Raw genomic sequence first — 17,799 nt, 5'->3', positions numbered from 1 at the left:
ATTTTAATGATGGTAAGATCACTAACAGTTTAGGTCGACAGACTGGTCCTTCTTTCTGTCAGGATTGATCCAGCAGCACTGAAGACTCTTTCTGATAGCACAGTACCAGCAGGGCAAGCGAGCTCCTGTAAGGCATATTGTGCCAATTCAGGCCAGGTGTCCAGTTTACAGGCCCAGTTGTCAAAGGGGAATGAACTGTGAGGGAGAACATCGATAGGGGAGGAGAGGTAATTTTGAACCATAGTTGACAACTGCTGTCTCCTGTCTGTTGCAATCAATTCAGTATTAACAGTGAGCAGTCCTCGAGAAATCAGTCCACAACATGGTCATGAAACCCTTGTCTCCAACGCCAGTTTGGCTGTGTGCACCATGAACACCTCTTCCATTTGGCCTAGTACGGCTAGTGGTAGAACCTGCACCACTGCTGTGTGCTGGGAATGCCTCTAACAAATGGTTTACCAGAGTTGCTTGTTTGTTCGCCAATATTAGCTCTAGGTTCTCCTGTGGCATGATGTTCTGTAATTTGCCTTTATAGCGTGGATCGAGGATGCTGGCCAACCAGTAGTCGTCATCCTTCATAATTTTGGTAATGCGGGGGTCCCTTTTTAGGATTCGCAATACATAATCACACATGTGGGCCAATGTTCCAGGTGTCAATGTTGCACTGACAGTGGTGGGTGGAGGAGCACTTTCTGCCAAATCCACATCCCTCCAGTCATGCACAAACCCTGTACCTGTACCCGGACAAAGACCTGGCTGGTCATTGCTTGCGTTGAGAAACACGTGATGGTGTCTCCGCAGCTTCTGTTTTGCATGTTTTGCATATTTCCCATAAGGGATAGGGGCAGTGCTCTAGAATCACTTGCGTAGAGAAACACGTGATGGTGTCTCCGCAGTGTCGGATGTTGATCTCCATGAGTTCATTCATCCTCCTCTTCATAGTCTTTTTACTAGGCATTGCTCCTACCAGCCAGTTTCCTACTCCACACTGATGAGGGGCAATACCCCGAAAAAGCTGTATGTGGATGGATACCATGTTTTGGCATAGGTGGTTTCCTTCATTGGAGACTGCCCTTCCCGTGGTTGTTCCTTCCCGGACAAAGACCTGGCTGGTCATTGCTTGCGTTGAGAAACACGTGATGGTGCCTCCGCAGCTTCTGTTTTGCATGTTTTGCATATTTCCCATAAGGGATGGGGGCAGTGCTCTAGAATCACTGCGTTGAGAAACACGTGATGTTGTCTCCGCAGTGTCGGATGTTGATCTCCATGAGTTCATTCATCCTCCTCTTCAAACCCTGTACCTGACCTTGGCAAGCCAATATTTTCTCTTGCCCCCCCGAGAAGCATCCTCCTCCCCAAAATAATCATCCCCCTCATCCTCCTCCTCTTCCTCTTCTTCCTCCACCTCGTCCAGGACAGTTCCCTGAGCAGACAATGGCTGACTGTCATCAAGGCTTCCCTCCTCCTCTTCCTCCTCCGCTGAAAACGCCTGATCCTTAATGTGCGTCAAAGTTTGCATGAGCAGACGCATAATTGGGATGCTCATGCTTATGATGGCATCATCTGCGCTTACCAGCTGTGTGCATTCCTCAAAACACTGATGGACTTTACAGAGATCCTTCAGCTTTGACCACTGCACACCCGACAACTCCATGTCTGCCCTCAAACTGCCTGCCCGTGTATCCTTCCACAAATGCATTACAGCCTGCCTCTGTTCACACAGCCTCTCAACCATGTGCATGGTGGAGTTCCCCTTGTTGCAACGTCTATGATTAGGCTGTGCATGGGGAGGGTGGAGCGTTCACTGCAGCCTCTGCATACGACTGGAGTCTACGGGCGAGCAACGGATGTGCAAGCACAGTCTTCGTGCCTTATGGAGCAGGACTGTTAACTCCGGATAATTATTTAGGAAGCACTGCACCACCAGGTTCAAGGTGTGATCCAAGCAAGGTATGTGTCTGAGTTTTGCAAGGGCTATAGCCGCCACAGAATTACGGCTGTTATCACTGTCTACCTAGCCTGGCTCAAGATGTTGACTGCCCAGCCATGACTCAGTTTTTTGCTGCAAGTACTCGGCCAGTATCTCCGCGGTGTGTCTGTTGTTACCCAAAGACATCATCATTAAAACAGCCTGCTGATGCTTACCACTAGCTGTTCGATAGTGGGACACCTCGTGTGCAACACTGGCAGCTGCGGATGGAGTGCTCGTGCAACTGCGCTCTGTCGACGAGCTTTTGCTTCTGGGGAGGAGGAGGGTCAAACGCCTACAGCCAACTAGTTCCTATACCATGGGCTAGGCAGCACTGTTCCACCGCCGCTGTCCCCTGTGGAGCCTGCATCCACCACATTAACCCAGTGCGCAGTGATGGACACGTAACGGCCCTGGCCATGCCTACTGGCCAATGCATCTGTTGTGAGGTGCACCTTTCCACTCACTTATTGTTTGAGTGCATGGGCAATGCGGTCTTTCACATGCAGGTGGAGGGCAGGGATGGCTTTTCTAGAAAAGTGCCGACTGGGTAGGTCATAGCGTGGGACAGCGTAGGCCATGAGCTCGTGGAACGCTTCACTTTCAACCAAATGGAAGGGCAGCATCTCTAATGAGATCAGTTTGGCAATGTAGGCATTTAAAGCTAGTGTACGCGGATGAGAGGATGAGTACTTTCTTGTCCTACTCAGAGTGTCTGCTAGGGTGAGCTGGACTTGAGAGCTGCATATGGGGGAACTAGCGGTGGAAATGACGGACTGAGAGGGGGTTGGTGATGGTGATGGTGGTGGTGATGGCCTAGATTCAGTCTTTCGTTGCAAAAACATTGTGATTCCCTGACTGCTTTGGCCTTGCGATGACACCTCCACATTTCTTGCTGGTGGTGTGCTTACCGGTGGCCTTACAGTGGGGGAAGCGATGGAGCGTTGCTGGCTACCTTCAGTCGGAGTAAGTGCACTTCTTACAGATATCCTTTGCCTCATCAATAGGATTTTAGTCAAAAAAGTGCCCCATTGCACTCTTCCTACTATGGGAAAAATTTTCAGGCCTTGCACACTGTGCTAATTTGACCGTCTGGCCATGCCTCATCAATAGGATTTTAGTCAAAAAAGTGCCCCATTGCACTCTTCCCACTCTGGGAAAAATTTTCAGGCTTTGCACACTGTGCTAATTTGACCGTCTGGCCAAGCTGTCCTGCAACTCTTGTTTTTTTAACACGTTTTTGGACTGCTACAGGCCTGCCAGATAACCGCAGCTGTGATGTCAATGCCTGCAGAGGATCCTTCTCCTCTTCTGAGATATTGCCAGTGGCACCCTCTTCCCCCAATGGATGCCAATCCGGGTCAACAATTGGGTCATCCATCACCTCCTCTTCTATTTCATCTGCACCTTCCTCTGTGTCACCGTGTAAGGTGGTATAGTATGCCTAAGTTTCATCAGGGTCATAATCAGGCTCAGTAGACTGCAAGGGCAATGCAGTGCTCTGGGTGAATGTACCAGCAGAATCATCTAGCAGTGGCTGTGTATTAGTGCACTCCATGTCATATTCATCTTGGACTGGGGAATTCAGGATTTCACTTGATAACTCAGGCATGGTATGTGAAAAGAGCTCCATGGAGTAATCTGTAGTGTGGGCTGCCGCATCCTTCACTTTTGATGGGGGTGAAGGACACAAGGAAAGATGTTGTTCCTGACCAGGAGCCTGCACTGACGACTCAGTGCTTGCAGTTTTTGAAACTTCAGAAGAGGAGGTGATAGAGCTGGAGGCTGTTTCGGCGATGTAAGCCAAAACCTGTTCCTGATGCTCCGGCTTTAAAAGCGGTTTCCCTACTCCCAGAAAAGGGAACCTTCAAGGCCTTCTTGAGCCAGACAATGACACAGGCTCAACACCTCCTGCCTTAGGAGCTATTGTGCTTTTGGCATAACCAGCAGATGCACCACCACCACCATCAGTACCAGCTGCCCCCCCATCCACGTCCGCGGCCTCTTCCACCACACTTCCTCATGTTTGGAAAAATGTACCAAAAATACCAGCAGAAATATGGTACTGTATCAGAATCGTACAGCAGTATACGGTGTAGGGGAAAATTTAAATCTCCATATATATTTCCTTAGTCATACATAGACCCTCTCCCAGTATAGATTTGACCATAATACAAACAGCAGATATACGGTACTGTATCAGAAGCGTACAGCTGCATACGGTGTAGGGGAAAATTTAAATCTCCGCATTTATTTCCAGAGTCACACACAGACGCTCTCCCAGTATAAATTTGACCGTAATACAAACAGCAGATATACGGTACTGTATCAGAAGCATACAGCTGTATACGGTGTAGGGGAAGAGTTAAATCTCTGTATTTATTTCCGGAGTCACACACAGACGCTCTCCCAGTATGGATTTGACCGTAATACAAACATCAGATATATGGTACTGTATCAGAAGCGTACAGCTGTATACAGTATAGGGGAAAATTTAAATCTCCGTATTTATTTCCGGAGTCACGCACACGCTCTCCCAGTATGGATTTCACCGTAATACAAACAGCAGATATAAGGTACTGTATCAGAAGCATACAGCTGTATACGGTGTAGGGGAAAATTTAAATCTCCGCATTTATTTCCAGAGTCACACACAGACGCTCTCCCAGTATAAATTTGACCGTAATACAAACAGCAGATATACGGTACTGTATCAGAAGCATACAGCTGTATACGGTGTAGGGGAAGAGTTAAATCTCTGTATTTATTTCCGGAGTCACACACAGACGCTCTCCCAGTATGGATTTGACCGTAATACAAACATCAGATATATGGTACTGTATCAGAAGCGTACAGCTGTATACAGTATAGGGGAAAATTTAAATCTCCGTATTTATTTCCGGAGTCACGCACACGCTCTCCCAGTATGGATTTCACCGTAATACAAACAGCAGATATAAGGTACTGTATCAGAAGCATACAGCTGTATACGGTGTAGGGGAAAATTTAGATCTCCATATTTATTTCCGGAGTCACACACAGACGCTCTCCCAGTATGGATTTGACTGTAATACAAACAACAGATATACGGTACTATATCAGAAGCATACAGCTGTATACGGTGTAGGGGAAAATTTAAATCTCCGTATTTATTTCTGGAGTCACACACAGATAGTTAGCATGTATTTGTCTGTGATACCAGCGGGTACACGGTAGTGTGTGAGGAGCGTACAGCTCTATACAGTGTGGGAAAAAATGAACGGTCAGTAACTGTGCAGAAAAAAAGAATAAAAGTATTAGTGCTGTGTAAAAAGCAGTCTGCACAGCAGTGTACACACAGCAATGCAGCTATCAGGCAGCCTAATAACCAGCACTGCTGCACACAAGAAAATCCTCCCCTGTCACTGCACACTAACTGTACAGCACAATTGCTATCAGGACAAGCACAGAATCACTTTTCTTTCCTGCATAACTCTCTCCCTACTGAGAAACAGTGGCAGCAACCTCTCCCTACGCTAAGATCGGCAGAAGTAAAATGGCGGTCGGCGGTCAGGGCTTTTATAGCCACTGTGACGCCACACAAAGCAAGCCAATCACTGCAATGCCCTTCTCTAAGATAGTGGTGGCCACTGCCCGTGTCATCTCGTTGCCCACAGTGTGCGTCCTTGCTCATTGGCTGAGAAAAGGCACCTGCAAGCATTATGGGAAACCCGACTTTGGCGCTCGGGTCGACGACCGCATGGCCGACTTCACGCTATGGTCAGGTTTCACTCGGCGAAACCTGACTTTGGTGAAAGTCGGCGATTTTTGAATCTGACTGACCTGTTTCGCTCAACTCTACTTGCTATTTCTAAGCAACCCAAAAACATCTTTGGGTAATGCCATACAACTTATTGAAGGGTTTGGGAGGATGTCGGGATTGGTGACCAACTGGAGTAAATCCAATTTGTTTGCAATAGACGACACAATGGAGGGTTTAAGGAGAACAGTAGAGGAGGGCAGGCTTAAAGTAGTGGATCAATTTAAGTATTTAGGAATATGGGTATCGCTGTCAATCACAGATTATTTACATAAAAACCTGACCCCGTGTTAGGTGCTCTCAAGGCGAAAATAGGAGCTTGGATTAAGTTGCACCTGTCGGTAGTGGGCCGGGTTAATTTAATTAAAATCATTCTGATGCCCAAAATATTGTATATCCTGCATAATGCACCTGTTTGGATATCTCAGGGGAAATTTAGACAAATAAATGTCTTGTTCAGGGGATTGGTGTGGCGGAAGCAACACCCTCGTATTAGATTGGAGACCCTTCAACGCCCTAAGGATGGTCTGGCCTTGTCTAATCCTGAAATGTACTTCCTTGCGGCCTAGTGCCAGCACTTGAGGGGGTGGGCACTTGAGGCGACTTCTGGTGGGGTACAACACATTTTGGATAAACTGACAAATCGGTGTCCAGTGGTACAATGTTTGGAGGATGGCTCACTGGGGGTGCTTGGGAAACTATTCCCCACATTATCTGTGATATATAAACTCTGGAGGAGGATTAAACAAATTCGGGGGGGTTACTGGCCTGACGTGGTTCTCGCCAATTTGGGATAATAACAACCTACCAGAATTCAGGTCCATGGGAGTACTTGGGGAATGGCAGGCTAGAGGGATCCAATTTGTTTCCCAGATTGTGAACCCACAGGGACTGAAACCCTTTTCTCAGCTACAAGCGGAATTTGGGTTCAGAGCTTCAGGTGGGTTCCAGTATACACAGATGAAGCACACATTCATGACTCAGTATAAGAGTAGCCATCTCGAAATTCAGGGGGAAATTGTGTTGGAGTATGTATGTGGGAATGAGTCTACAAGTGGGGTTATATCCTCTTTGTATGGAGATCAGTTACATACTTTCCTATTGAAATTCCCAATTGGCGCCAGGGCCAAGTGGGAGGGTGAGCTGGGCCCCTTGGAGGATGAGAGATGGGAATCCGCTCTGGAGTGGATAACAAAATTTTCACTAAGTGAACCGTATAGATTGTCGCAGCTCTATATAATACACAGAGTGTACAAGTCCCCAGATGTCCTGTTCAAGGCTAGACTAAAACCCACATCTGAATGTCCCCGGTGCCGAAACGAAGGTGCAGGTATATTCCATATGATGTGGACGTGCCCGAGGTTGTATTCTTTCTGGACGGTGGTCTTGTGTCGGGTAGAGGGAGCGTACAGATGTGTGATTCCAAAGGACCCAGCGGTATGCTTGTTGGGTGATGTGGAAGAGATAAGAGTGGATAATACTATGAAGACAGAGATTGCCAGACTACTCTATATGGCTTGGAAAGTGATTGCGAGAAATTGGATACAGGAGGAGCCGCCGTCGAGAGGAGATTATCTCAAATATGTGAAAAATACCATTATGCGAGAAAAGAGGGTTTACAAAAAAAGGGGGAAACTGCTGTTATATGAAAAGCTATGGAAGCCATGGCTAGAGTTTGGTTAGGGTTTCGGATATATGTTGGGGGGGTCTCGAGGCACATTGAATATGTGGGGTGCTACCTGTAATGCTACGATATGCTAGGATATTATTAACCTCTATTTTGTTATGCAGAGGAATATTATATGGACAATACAAGCGGTCTAATGGGGGTTGGGGGGATGTAATTATACGGGGTTGTTAATATGGAAAACGATTGCTTCTGGAAAATCTGTATCCAAATATCCTTTTCTAAATAAAAATCTATCTGATAAAATAAAAGTAATAACACTCGGCACAAACTCTGATCAGCGTGTCATTTTACTGTGTTCTGATTCTCTCGGACTGCTCTAGGATGACATCCGAGTCCAGTCCGATATTTTCCATTCGCACATAAAATTGTATGGGTGCGCGTGCTCCAATTTATGGAGCCACTTGCAGCATGGACTTCCCCATAGCATAAAATTGGGCTGAGTGCTACCCAATAAAACATTGGATAGCACTCATCCAATGAATACGCTCCTGTGAGCGAGCCCAAACTTTTTTGGGGGAAGACTTATTTGTTTCCTATGGCAATAAGCATGATAAAATGTACAAAAGATATCAGAAAAGAAGTATCAACATAGATGGGGACATAAAAACACAGATCCAATAATCTAATCTCACATATAAGGGCTCATACAGATGTCCGTGGATATCGGTCAGATTTTGAATCACAATCCAAGGACTGGCCGTGGGTCTCCCAAGTTTAGTGTGAAAGTCAATTTGCATTAATGTTGCATGAACCCTAATAGGAGAGCCTGTTTTCCTCAATTTCCATGTTTGCTTGATCTTTAGATCTCATCCAGACATCTATTAGAGGTGTTGTCTAGTCTTAAGCTACAAATCTGTAGTCACTCTTTGAGACTTCAGACTTGTGAATCCTAACATCACACGCTGCGCTGTGTCCTTCCTCACTCAGTATACTTGCATTGAGTGAGGCCACGCACATCTAGTCGGCACGTGACCGCATGTATGCAAATCATAAACTTGCTGTCACACACCCTCCGCTCCTGGCACCAGTACCAGAAAATCCTCACAGTGTACAGTGTGCATGGTACGATGTGAGGATTTACAAGTCTGCAGTCACAGAAAGTAAATGTAGATTTGTAGCCCAAGGCCAGATAACCCCTTTACTTTGCCCTCTGAATCTTATATTCCTAGTTATAGATTAGAGATGAGCAAATTCATTAGTAACAAATAGAATTGTTATATGTTTCTAGAAATTTCTGAAATTTTTGTGAATATGCATAACTGAATGAAAATGGAAAAAAATCCAAATGGCCTAGATTATTTTAGTTCTGGGAAGGAGAAAAATAAAAAATAATCCTTATACTCCTTGCCCTAAGCCCTCACCTGACCTCCACCTCCGCAGACCTCCCTCGCCCTCCACACAAGTCTTTGCTTCTTCCACTACCACGCAGCGACATAACTCAACAACATAGAAGCAAGGAATAACGGTCATTTTCAAAAGTTACAAAATGTATTCAGAAAAATAACATATACAGTATATGGACAATAAAAAGCACATACATTACATATGAAGGCAAGGATTTAAAAAAAGGGGGGCCTCAGAGTAACTAACTCATCTTAAAGGGAATCTGTCACCTATTTTTTCGCATATAAGCTGCTGGCACCACCATCACGACCACCCGATGTAACCTGAAAGATAAGAAAAACGAGCTAGATTATACTGACCGGGGGGGCGGTCCGGGTCTAGCGCCTCCTATCTTCTAGCGATGATGTCCTCTTCCTTCCTTCTGTCGCGGCTTCTGCACAGGCGTAATTCTCTGCCCTGTTGAGGGCAGAGCAGAGTACTGCAGTGCGAAGGCGCCGGACCTCTTTGACTTTTCCCGGCACCTACGCACTGCAGTACTCTGCTCTGCCCTCAACAGAGCAGACCACCCCCAGGTGAGTATAATCTAACTTGTTCTTCTTATCTTTCAGGTTACATCTGGGGCTTATCTACAGCATTACAGAATGCTGTAGATAAGCCTCTGATGGCGGTGCCGGCAGCTTATATGCAAAAAAATAGGTGACAGATTCCCTTTAAAATTGTGAAGTATACATGGGGGCTGGATGCTAAAAGATATTCCTCAAAAATACTGCTGCTTCTAAAGTGCAAGTGCCTCAATGTTACATAGACCATCAAAAAATGCAGAGAGGTATTGCTGGTAAAAACATAACTCGTCAAAATAACTCACATAAAGTGAGGTGAAACATATTAAGAACCAAACAATTACCCCAGCAGCCAACCATAATACATATGGAGATTGTGTCTCATTTAAACAGCATCCTTACCCATGTGGTTCTACTTAGATAAGGCAGTCAGCAGCCCCGACGCACGTTTCGCATGGGCTTCCTCCGGGGGTCGACATAAGCAGTCTGGTGAGGGCCTCGGACAAATAAGTATAATATTTTTTTATTTTGTAACCCCTTCCCTCCATGCATTACACATTAGGGTCTGAAGAAACTCGAGAACATAATAAACGTTTTTTCAGGGCACTTTTGGAACACTTTCAATTCAGACCAAATTCTATTCAGACTAAATTGAACCTGCCAGACAATTCAAGTAAATCAGCCTGAAACGAATTTCTGGAGACTCTCTTACCTCTAGTACAGCTTCTTGCACAGTTGAGTAGGCTCTATCAGGTTCCTTGTATTTGAAGATATTCTCCCTTAGAAGCCAAGCTTTCAATATTCCCTTTACGTATAAAGTCTGATGAACCATGCTATGATTTGTCTTGTCAGATTCATACGGAATTCAATGCTAAAAACTTCCATGTGGAGCACAGGCCTTCTATATTATCGTGGTTATATATTGATTTAGGGTTAGTCCACTAATGGGCAATACCTTCTTAAGGGTGCCTGTGGATCGCCCTGTGCCAGGGCCGTGGGGTACTCGGAGCCGGGCCCGGTGGATTTCAATGGGAGATGTCACGGTAGCTGTGACCCGGTCCGTGGCCCTGGGCATCCATTGTAAAAGGCGGGGTAAGGGTGATGGAATAAAGTTTATGAGTGAATGATTCGTGACGCCACCTATGCTGTTCGGCAATGAAGATGTTAAGCCGACGCTGCAGACAGATCCTCTGGGACAGATGGTGTGGTGCAGCAATGATGGTGTAGCCCTCCACAGGTAGGGCTGTAGTCCCAGGACAGAGTAGATGAAGAAGATAGGTGTTAAGGGAGAGAGTGTAGTGTCTGGCACCGAGATGTAGCAGTGCTGAGTGGGTTGGCGCAGTAATAAGCAGAGGACACCAGGGCATGTAGTTCCAAAGCTTTACTCACAGTCTGCTGAGCATACAGGTTCCCGCCTCAGTGCCGTGTCCTCCAGGTCAGGGGCTCAGCCAACCTCCAGGCAAGATGAAGTACTCCGTTCCAACACTCCGCCAACATATGTGCCTTTTCTGAACGTCTCCCTTTTGCGCCTATAGTGAAGTACTCTCAGTACTGAGTTACACTGGATTTCCTCCTGTCAGATGTTCCTATGAACTCTACTTGTACGGCAGACAGCTGTAGCCTGCTTCGGAGACTCCTTGCTACTAAGTCCCGGCTCACTCTCGTTGCTGTTGTGCCCTCAAGTCTTGTGTGGGAATAAAGTGGTTACAACTTCTATTCCTCCAGTGTCTGCTGCAGGACCATTAGTATCCATACAACCTCGGGGACCGGACCCCAGCCTTTGCGCTGTGAACTTGGGAAGGGTTCTGCTCTAACCCTAATCCTTAGTCCATCTCTCCTTACGTTCCGTACTAATCCTTCCTTCTTATGGAGAGAGTCAGGCTTTCCATCAATGTCTCTTTCCTGTGCCAGCGGACCCAGGTCACTGAGGTCGGCTGTAGCACTTCCTTCACCCATCCCACTCAGGGGATCTTCACTCCTCCACTAACTCTGTCAGACTGACCAAATCCTAAACTCTTCCCGCTCTATTGGTTCCAACTATCTCCACCCGCCTCCCAGCACGCTTCGTGTTCCAAGCAGGGAGCCACCAAAGGGTGCTTTGCTACACTACTGTGTTGTGTGGGATGCAGGTGTTGGAGTGTGGTCAGGTGCCTCCACCTTACCTGAATGGTGGGGTACCACACCTCAGGAGGAGGTGCAGTACCTCTGTGGCGACTGAACCCTCAGGGGCGCCACACCTGCAGACGAGCATATGTAAAGGTGCCTGTCACCCCCCAAATATAGTGGTCCCATGCTACATGAGAAATGGTGCATAGAAGCAATTTGGAAATCAGACTGAAAGTGTACTGGTGCCATGTAAATGCGCTAAGACGGCTTCTCAGGGCATTGCCACTCTTCCAGCCTAATTTTCATATAACCTTTATGCTAGATTTCTCCTGACTGTCACATCAGAGGGCTACAAAAAATATATGATTTTTTTTGGGTGGGTGGAACAAGCAGCTATACAGCCGTACCACTAGTACACTGTGTAATACAATACATGAGAAATTTCATGGACATAGGACTAAAATTTAGCAAGGTTTTGTTCACACTTTATTTTAGTGCATTTAAAAAAGAAGTTAGAAAACTGTATCAAAACTTTTTTTTAAAAATCCTAGCTATAATTCTACCCAATACACTAGAGCTTGATAACGCTAATCCTAAAATATTTGCTTTCTCCATATGACACGGAAGCTAAACGTAACTTTTTCCATTTTCTCTTTGTAGTGAGCCAAGAGAATTCGTTGATAATGGTAAAATATGTACTTCATGCCACCCTCAGTGCCTGAAGATGAACCACACTGCTACCTGCAACGGACCAGTAAGTATATTCTCCGTTAGGCTGAAATAAATCTATTGTTTGCAGCCACAAGGTACTTAATCCAGTAGTGAGAGCTTAAAACAATGTATACTCTGGGGCATACATAGAAATCAAAGGGCCACCTAGCAACAGTCTGCATTTGTTTCTGCCCTCCCCCTAAAAAAAATTGATTTTTTACGGATAAAGCAGGGTTAGGACACAGGTGTAGTTCCAGCGTAGCGTTCCTCCCAACTTTTAAACACAAAAAGTCATGTATTGCAACATTTAGTGTTCTCACCCACTATGATACCCCTTAAATAGCCTGCGTACAGTACAAATTCCCCCCAAAATGTCTCACACAGTACGATACCCCATATTGTATTCTGCCACAGAATTTACACACATGATACCTCTCATATGAACAGTATGATGACGACACAGCAAGCCCTTCACAGTATGATGTCCCCACACTTACCCTACCCCCCATAGTACAATGCCTGCTCACTGACCTCCCCAGTGTATGATGCCCCCACACTGACCCCCACAGGATGATACCTGCACAGTGACCCTCTGACAGTATGATGCCCCCACACTGACCCCCCACACAGTATAATGCCCCCACACTGATCCCCCACAGTATAATGACTGCACACTGACGTCCCCAGTGTATGATTCTCCCACACTAATCCCCCACAGTATAATGGCTTTACAATGATCCAAGTGTGATAGTCCCACACTGACCCCCACAAGATGATGCCTGCACAGTGACCCTCTGACAGTATGATGCCCCTACACAGTATAATGCCCCTTCACTGACCCCTCACAGTATAATGACTGCACAATGATCCAGTAAAAAAGTGTGATGCTCCCACACTGACCCCCACAGGATGATGCCTGCACAGTGACCCTCCCACAGTATGATGCTCCCACATTGACCCCTCATAGTTTAATGCCTCCATAAACAGTGTGATGCTCCTACACTGACCCCCACAGGATGATGCCCCCACACTGATCTCCCACAGGATGATGCCTGCACAGTGACCCTCACACAGTATGATGCTCCCACATTGACCCCTAATAGTATAATGCCTCCATAAACAGTGTGATGCTCCCACACTGACCCCCACAGGATGATGCCCCCACACTGACCCCCACAGGATGATGCCCCCACACTGATCCCCCACAGGATGATGCCTGCACAGTGACCTTCCCACCGTACGATGCTCCCACATTGACCCCTCATAGTATAATGCCTGCAGAAACACACAGTACTCCTCCTTCGTAGTGCCCCATAGTTCCCACCCATAGTAGATACCACCACAGTTCGCCCCACACATTACAATGCCCACATAACCCGCTCCCACATAGTATAATACCCAGGAGCCCTCCACACAGTATTATGTTTCCTACAGCCCACCAAACAGTATGATCCCATGATCCCACATCTCCCCCAAACAGTATGATGTATCACTTTTTTTCCTCTCCATATGCCCTTTAATAAGGGGTTGGTAATTTTGAATACAGATAGTATTAAAAAAAAACTGGAGACCAGTAGAAGCGCTACTGCAGCTCCAAACGGCTGTCGTCATTTCCACTCCCACTCCCATCCTCCCTATGCCGATGTTTTAAAGTATTGGAATAAAGAAGATTTTAACCGATGAGTGCCATCCGTTTTCCTTTTTGGTGTAGCCGCTGTGACTAATTGCTTTGGAGTGGCACCCCAGTTAATGGAGCACTTCCCATAGTACGCATATTTGCAGTACCAGCTAACACAGCTATTTGTGCAATGAATGAGCTTCCCAGCTGTGTGGATTAATACTTTGTTGGAGATTTTTTTATAATCAAATTACACATTTCGTTAAGGCCAAAGAACTGCAAGTTTCATCTAGTTTTTCCATCTTTTGCTGGAACCCACCGCATTAGATCATACTGTATGCTTTGCTTATGTTTTGTGCTTTGGTGACTTGATTGTAAATTAAAAACACATGGGACATGCACAAAAATGAACAAGTCAGTAAGACAATGTTCACACCACCCAAAGACTGAGACACAGAAAAAACACAGTATGACAAACTTGCATGAATACTCTGTTGTAAAATATATGTAACAGTAAGCAGCAATTGCTAGTAAAAGATGATAACAAAAACAGGGTATTCAGTTGATACGTTTTTTGCATAAAATGTATACTAAGCCACTCCACCACGTCACGGTATACCCTTCTCGGAGCAGTCCTATCTAATGTATTTAAACCTGATCATGTGACCTTACCAGGCAGCGCCTTTCTGAATCCTACTCATGTAGGTATTGTTCACATGATCAGGTTTAAATACATTAGATAGGACTTCTCCGAGAAGGGTATACCGTGACGTGGTGGAGTGGCTTCGTATACATTTTTTGCAAAAAACGTATCAACTAAATACCCTGTTTTTGTTATCATCTTTTACTAGCACTTGCTGCTTACTGTTACATATATTTTACAGCAGAGTATTCATGCACGTTTGTCATACTGTGTGTTTTTTCTGTGGCTCAGTCTTTGGGTGGTGTGAACATTGTCTTACTAACCTGTTCATTTTTGTGCATGTCCCATGTGTTTTTAATTTATTAATTTCTTGCTCATGCAAGCTTGGCGAGATCCCCGCCTCTCTCTTGTGGGACATGCACATAAAGCCATTTTGCTCAGCGTGCCCATACCAGGCAGCGCCTTTCTGAATCCTGCTCATGTAGGTATTGTTCACATGATCAGGTTTAAATACATTAAATAGGACTGCTCCGAGAAGGGTATACCGTGACGTGGTGCAGTGGTTTCGTATACATTTTTTGCAAAAAACGTATCAATTAAATACCCTGTTTTTGTTATCATCTTTTACCAGCACTTGCTGCTTACTGTTGCATATATTTTACAACAGAGTATTCATGCACGTTTGTCATGCTGTGTGTTTTTTCTGTCTCTCTGACTTGATTGTAAGTACGGTATATATATTTGCCCAATGTGAGATTATTAATTAGGCATAAAAAAATCAAAGTGTAATTTTCTGGGAAGTTAAACTTCCTGTCTTGCGGAGTGGGATTGAAGCAAAATGACGGATAACTGTTTCAGATTACCTTTTTATTTTCTTTGCAAATATTATTTCACATCTGGCCTGAATACGGCTAAGCCGGAGTTGACTTGGAGGAGGGTACAATAATACATTATTTATATAGGCACCAGAGCTCCACTATGGCCACGCGGCACATTCAAGGCCGTGAGAGTTTCCAGAGCTTTATCATCACATAAGTGTTCATCTAAATGAATTACTCTAAAAAAAAGTGTGGTTTAGATTTTGGGAAAGCAGATGAAAAGATGGATGAGATATCTTTAGACTTTCTCATCATAAAGCAAAAATGATTCTGCTAATTCAAGCCATATTAGCAATGTGGTTCCCAGCATTTCATCCATAGATAAGATGTAGTGATGAAGCTGTAGAGTAAATGACAGAGATGCTGCTGACTGGTAATTATTGTAGGAATTTCTCACCATGCTCCAGGAAAAGGAATCTGCCAGCAGGATTTTGCTCCCCCATCTGAGAGCAGCATGATATAGGAACAGGACACCAGTTCCAGTGATATGACACTTACTGGGCTGCTTGCTGTCATTTTGATAAAATCACTGTTTTCTCTGCTACAGATCTTGCAGTTCTGTTTGCTGAGCTCTTTGTAACCCCGCCCACTCCTCTGATTGGCAGCTTTCTAGTGGGGGCGTGGTTGGACTACCTGGCAGCAGGTTTACTAGTCCTCTAATGATAATCTCCTGCTGATAAAACAGTGATGTTATCAAAACTACAGCAAACAGTCCAGTAAGTGACACATCAGTGAGATCAAGGTCTCTGTCTCTACATTCTGAGGTTCTCAGGTTATGTGGCAAAAACCTGGTGACAGATTCCCTTTAAAGAGAATCTGTCACCTGATTTCACAATAGAAACCGTATAAATAATTTAGTAAATCCCTTGGATCTGTTGTTTCTGGTGTGCTTACTTTAAAAATTCATGTCAAAATGGCTGTATAATCCTTTACAATTTAAAAGGAACCTGTCATGTCCTAAATGCTATTAACCTGCAGATTGACAGTATGGTCTGTAGCCGCTCCATACAGGCCTCTATAATTGAAAGCAGAGGCTTCTGGGAGGAATAAAGTTCATTTTCTCCCAGTAGACGCACTTTCAGTTAGGCAGCCGGACAGCATTGTAAAGCTATTAACCTGCAAATTAACTTTATAATTGTGGGTTAATTGTGTTTAGTGACATGACAAGATCCCTTTAACTCAATTTTCTCCTTTTAGCCTGATTGACAGCTCCTCAGCATCTCTCCTCCCTACTGCTGGGATCTCACCCTGCTCAGTACAAGCTGCAGCTGTCCATCAGGCTCTATGGGAGTAGACTGAACACTCTTGGACTCATGAGCTCTTTGATGGATCTTAATTGCTCATCAGGGATTAAACAGCCATTGTGAGATGGATTTTGAAAGTGAGTACACCTACCTCATCAGGTCTAAGACGTGTTTAATAATGTTTGCAGAGGCCCTGATAAAGTTATATATTTACAACATGATAAACTGTAGTTTTCTCCAATTTTTTACCTCTTTCGTTAGGTTTTTTTTACTATTACCAAGGGTTTTGCAGGTATTATAGTACTGCTCGTTCATCATGTAACCTTGGTTATCCACCATTTTGTCAGCACATTCATGAATCTGACGTCTGTATGCTGCTGAACCTTCGTCTGTCTCATACTGGAGACAGTCACCCGACTGCTTTTTGTGTTTTTTCTCGGAAGTTGATAAGACAGCAGTGCTCATCAATGGGAAGCATTAAATCAGAACAGGAACTGGCTAGCATTACATATTGCCTCAAAGACAGCCCAGTGCTGAGCTTGAAGGTAGGGCTGAAGACTAACATCTGGACAAATAAGAGCCACCAGATGTTTAAGGCATTATCTGTATGGCAGAGTGCAGGCCACGGTCAGCGGCATTAACCACTTCAGACTTTTACTTAGCATTATTTTATGATAGGATATAGAACTTGCTATTTTTCTACTGATAAAAAACATATTCCACAAATAATAACAGTAAAAGAGAATAAATAAAGGTTGTTAATTTCTCTTAAACTGTACCCATCATTAGAAAATATATATCAGAACCTCTCAAATTTGAAAATAGCCTAGACATAGTCCGATGTGAACTTTGGCAACAGCTCTGTAATAAATTAGAACAAAAACAGATTGGCATGTTTTCAGCACCATTACAGAGTAGCTACAAAGAAGGGCATCCATTGTATTAAAAACCATCATTCACATTAGTCGGTCGAGCCTATCATGTATATGGGTTATAATCGGGACCGTTAGCACAGCTACAATATGGTGGTGCAACAAGTAGGATCCTAATCCGTAATCACATACATACAAAGACTTGGCACACACAAATAGTGATTTCCAGTGAAAGATGATTTTAATAACCAGTACATACAGTAGACGTTTCGGTCACCTTGACCTTCATCAGAGTATGAAGTATTGTACTGTTGTCATTTACACAGTGCTCTAATACAGAGCCAAAAGATTAGAAGTCCCCCCGG

The 17,799-nt window shown here is 44.8% G+C and overlaps 1 protein-coding gene across 1 annotated transcript in view; it reads left to right on the top strand.

Moving 5' to 3' along the window:
- The window catches only part of EGFR (epidermal growth factor receptor), a 278,427-nt gene that overhangs the window by 212,910 nt on the left and 47,718 nt on the right, over window positions 1-17,799 (top strand). Inside the window, exon 14 of the mRNA XM_073550044.1 lies at window positions 12,129-12,222. Coding sequence (XP_073406145.1) covers window positions 12,129-12,222 — 94 coding nt within the window. The remainder of the gene's footprint in view (window positions 1-12,128; window positions 12,223-17,799) is intronic.

Source organism: Dendrobates tinctorius, unplaced genomic scaffold (assembly GCF_039654945.1).
Source record: "Dendrobates tinctorius isolate UK_male_01 unplaced genomic scaffold, ASM3965494v1 ptg000162l, whole genome shotgun sequence".
Classification (NCBI taxonomy): Eukaryota; Metazoa; Chordata; class Amphibia; order Anura; family Dendrobatidae; genus Dendrobates; species Dendrobates tinctorius.
The sequence above is the reverse complement of the archived record's forward strand: the minus strand, read 5'-3'. Positions and strand labels throughout refer to the sequence as shown.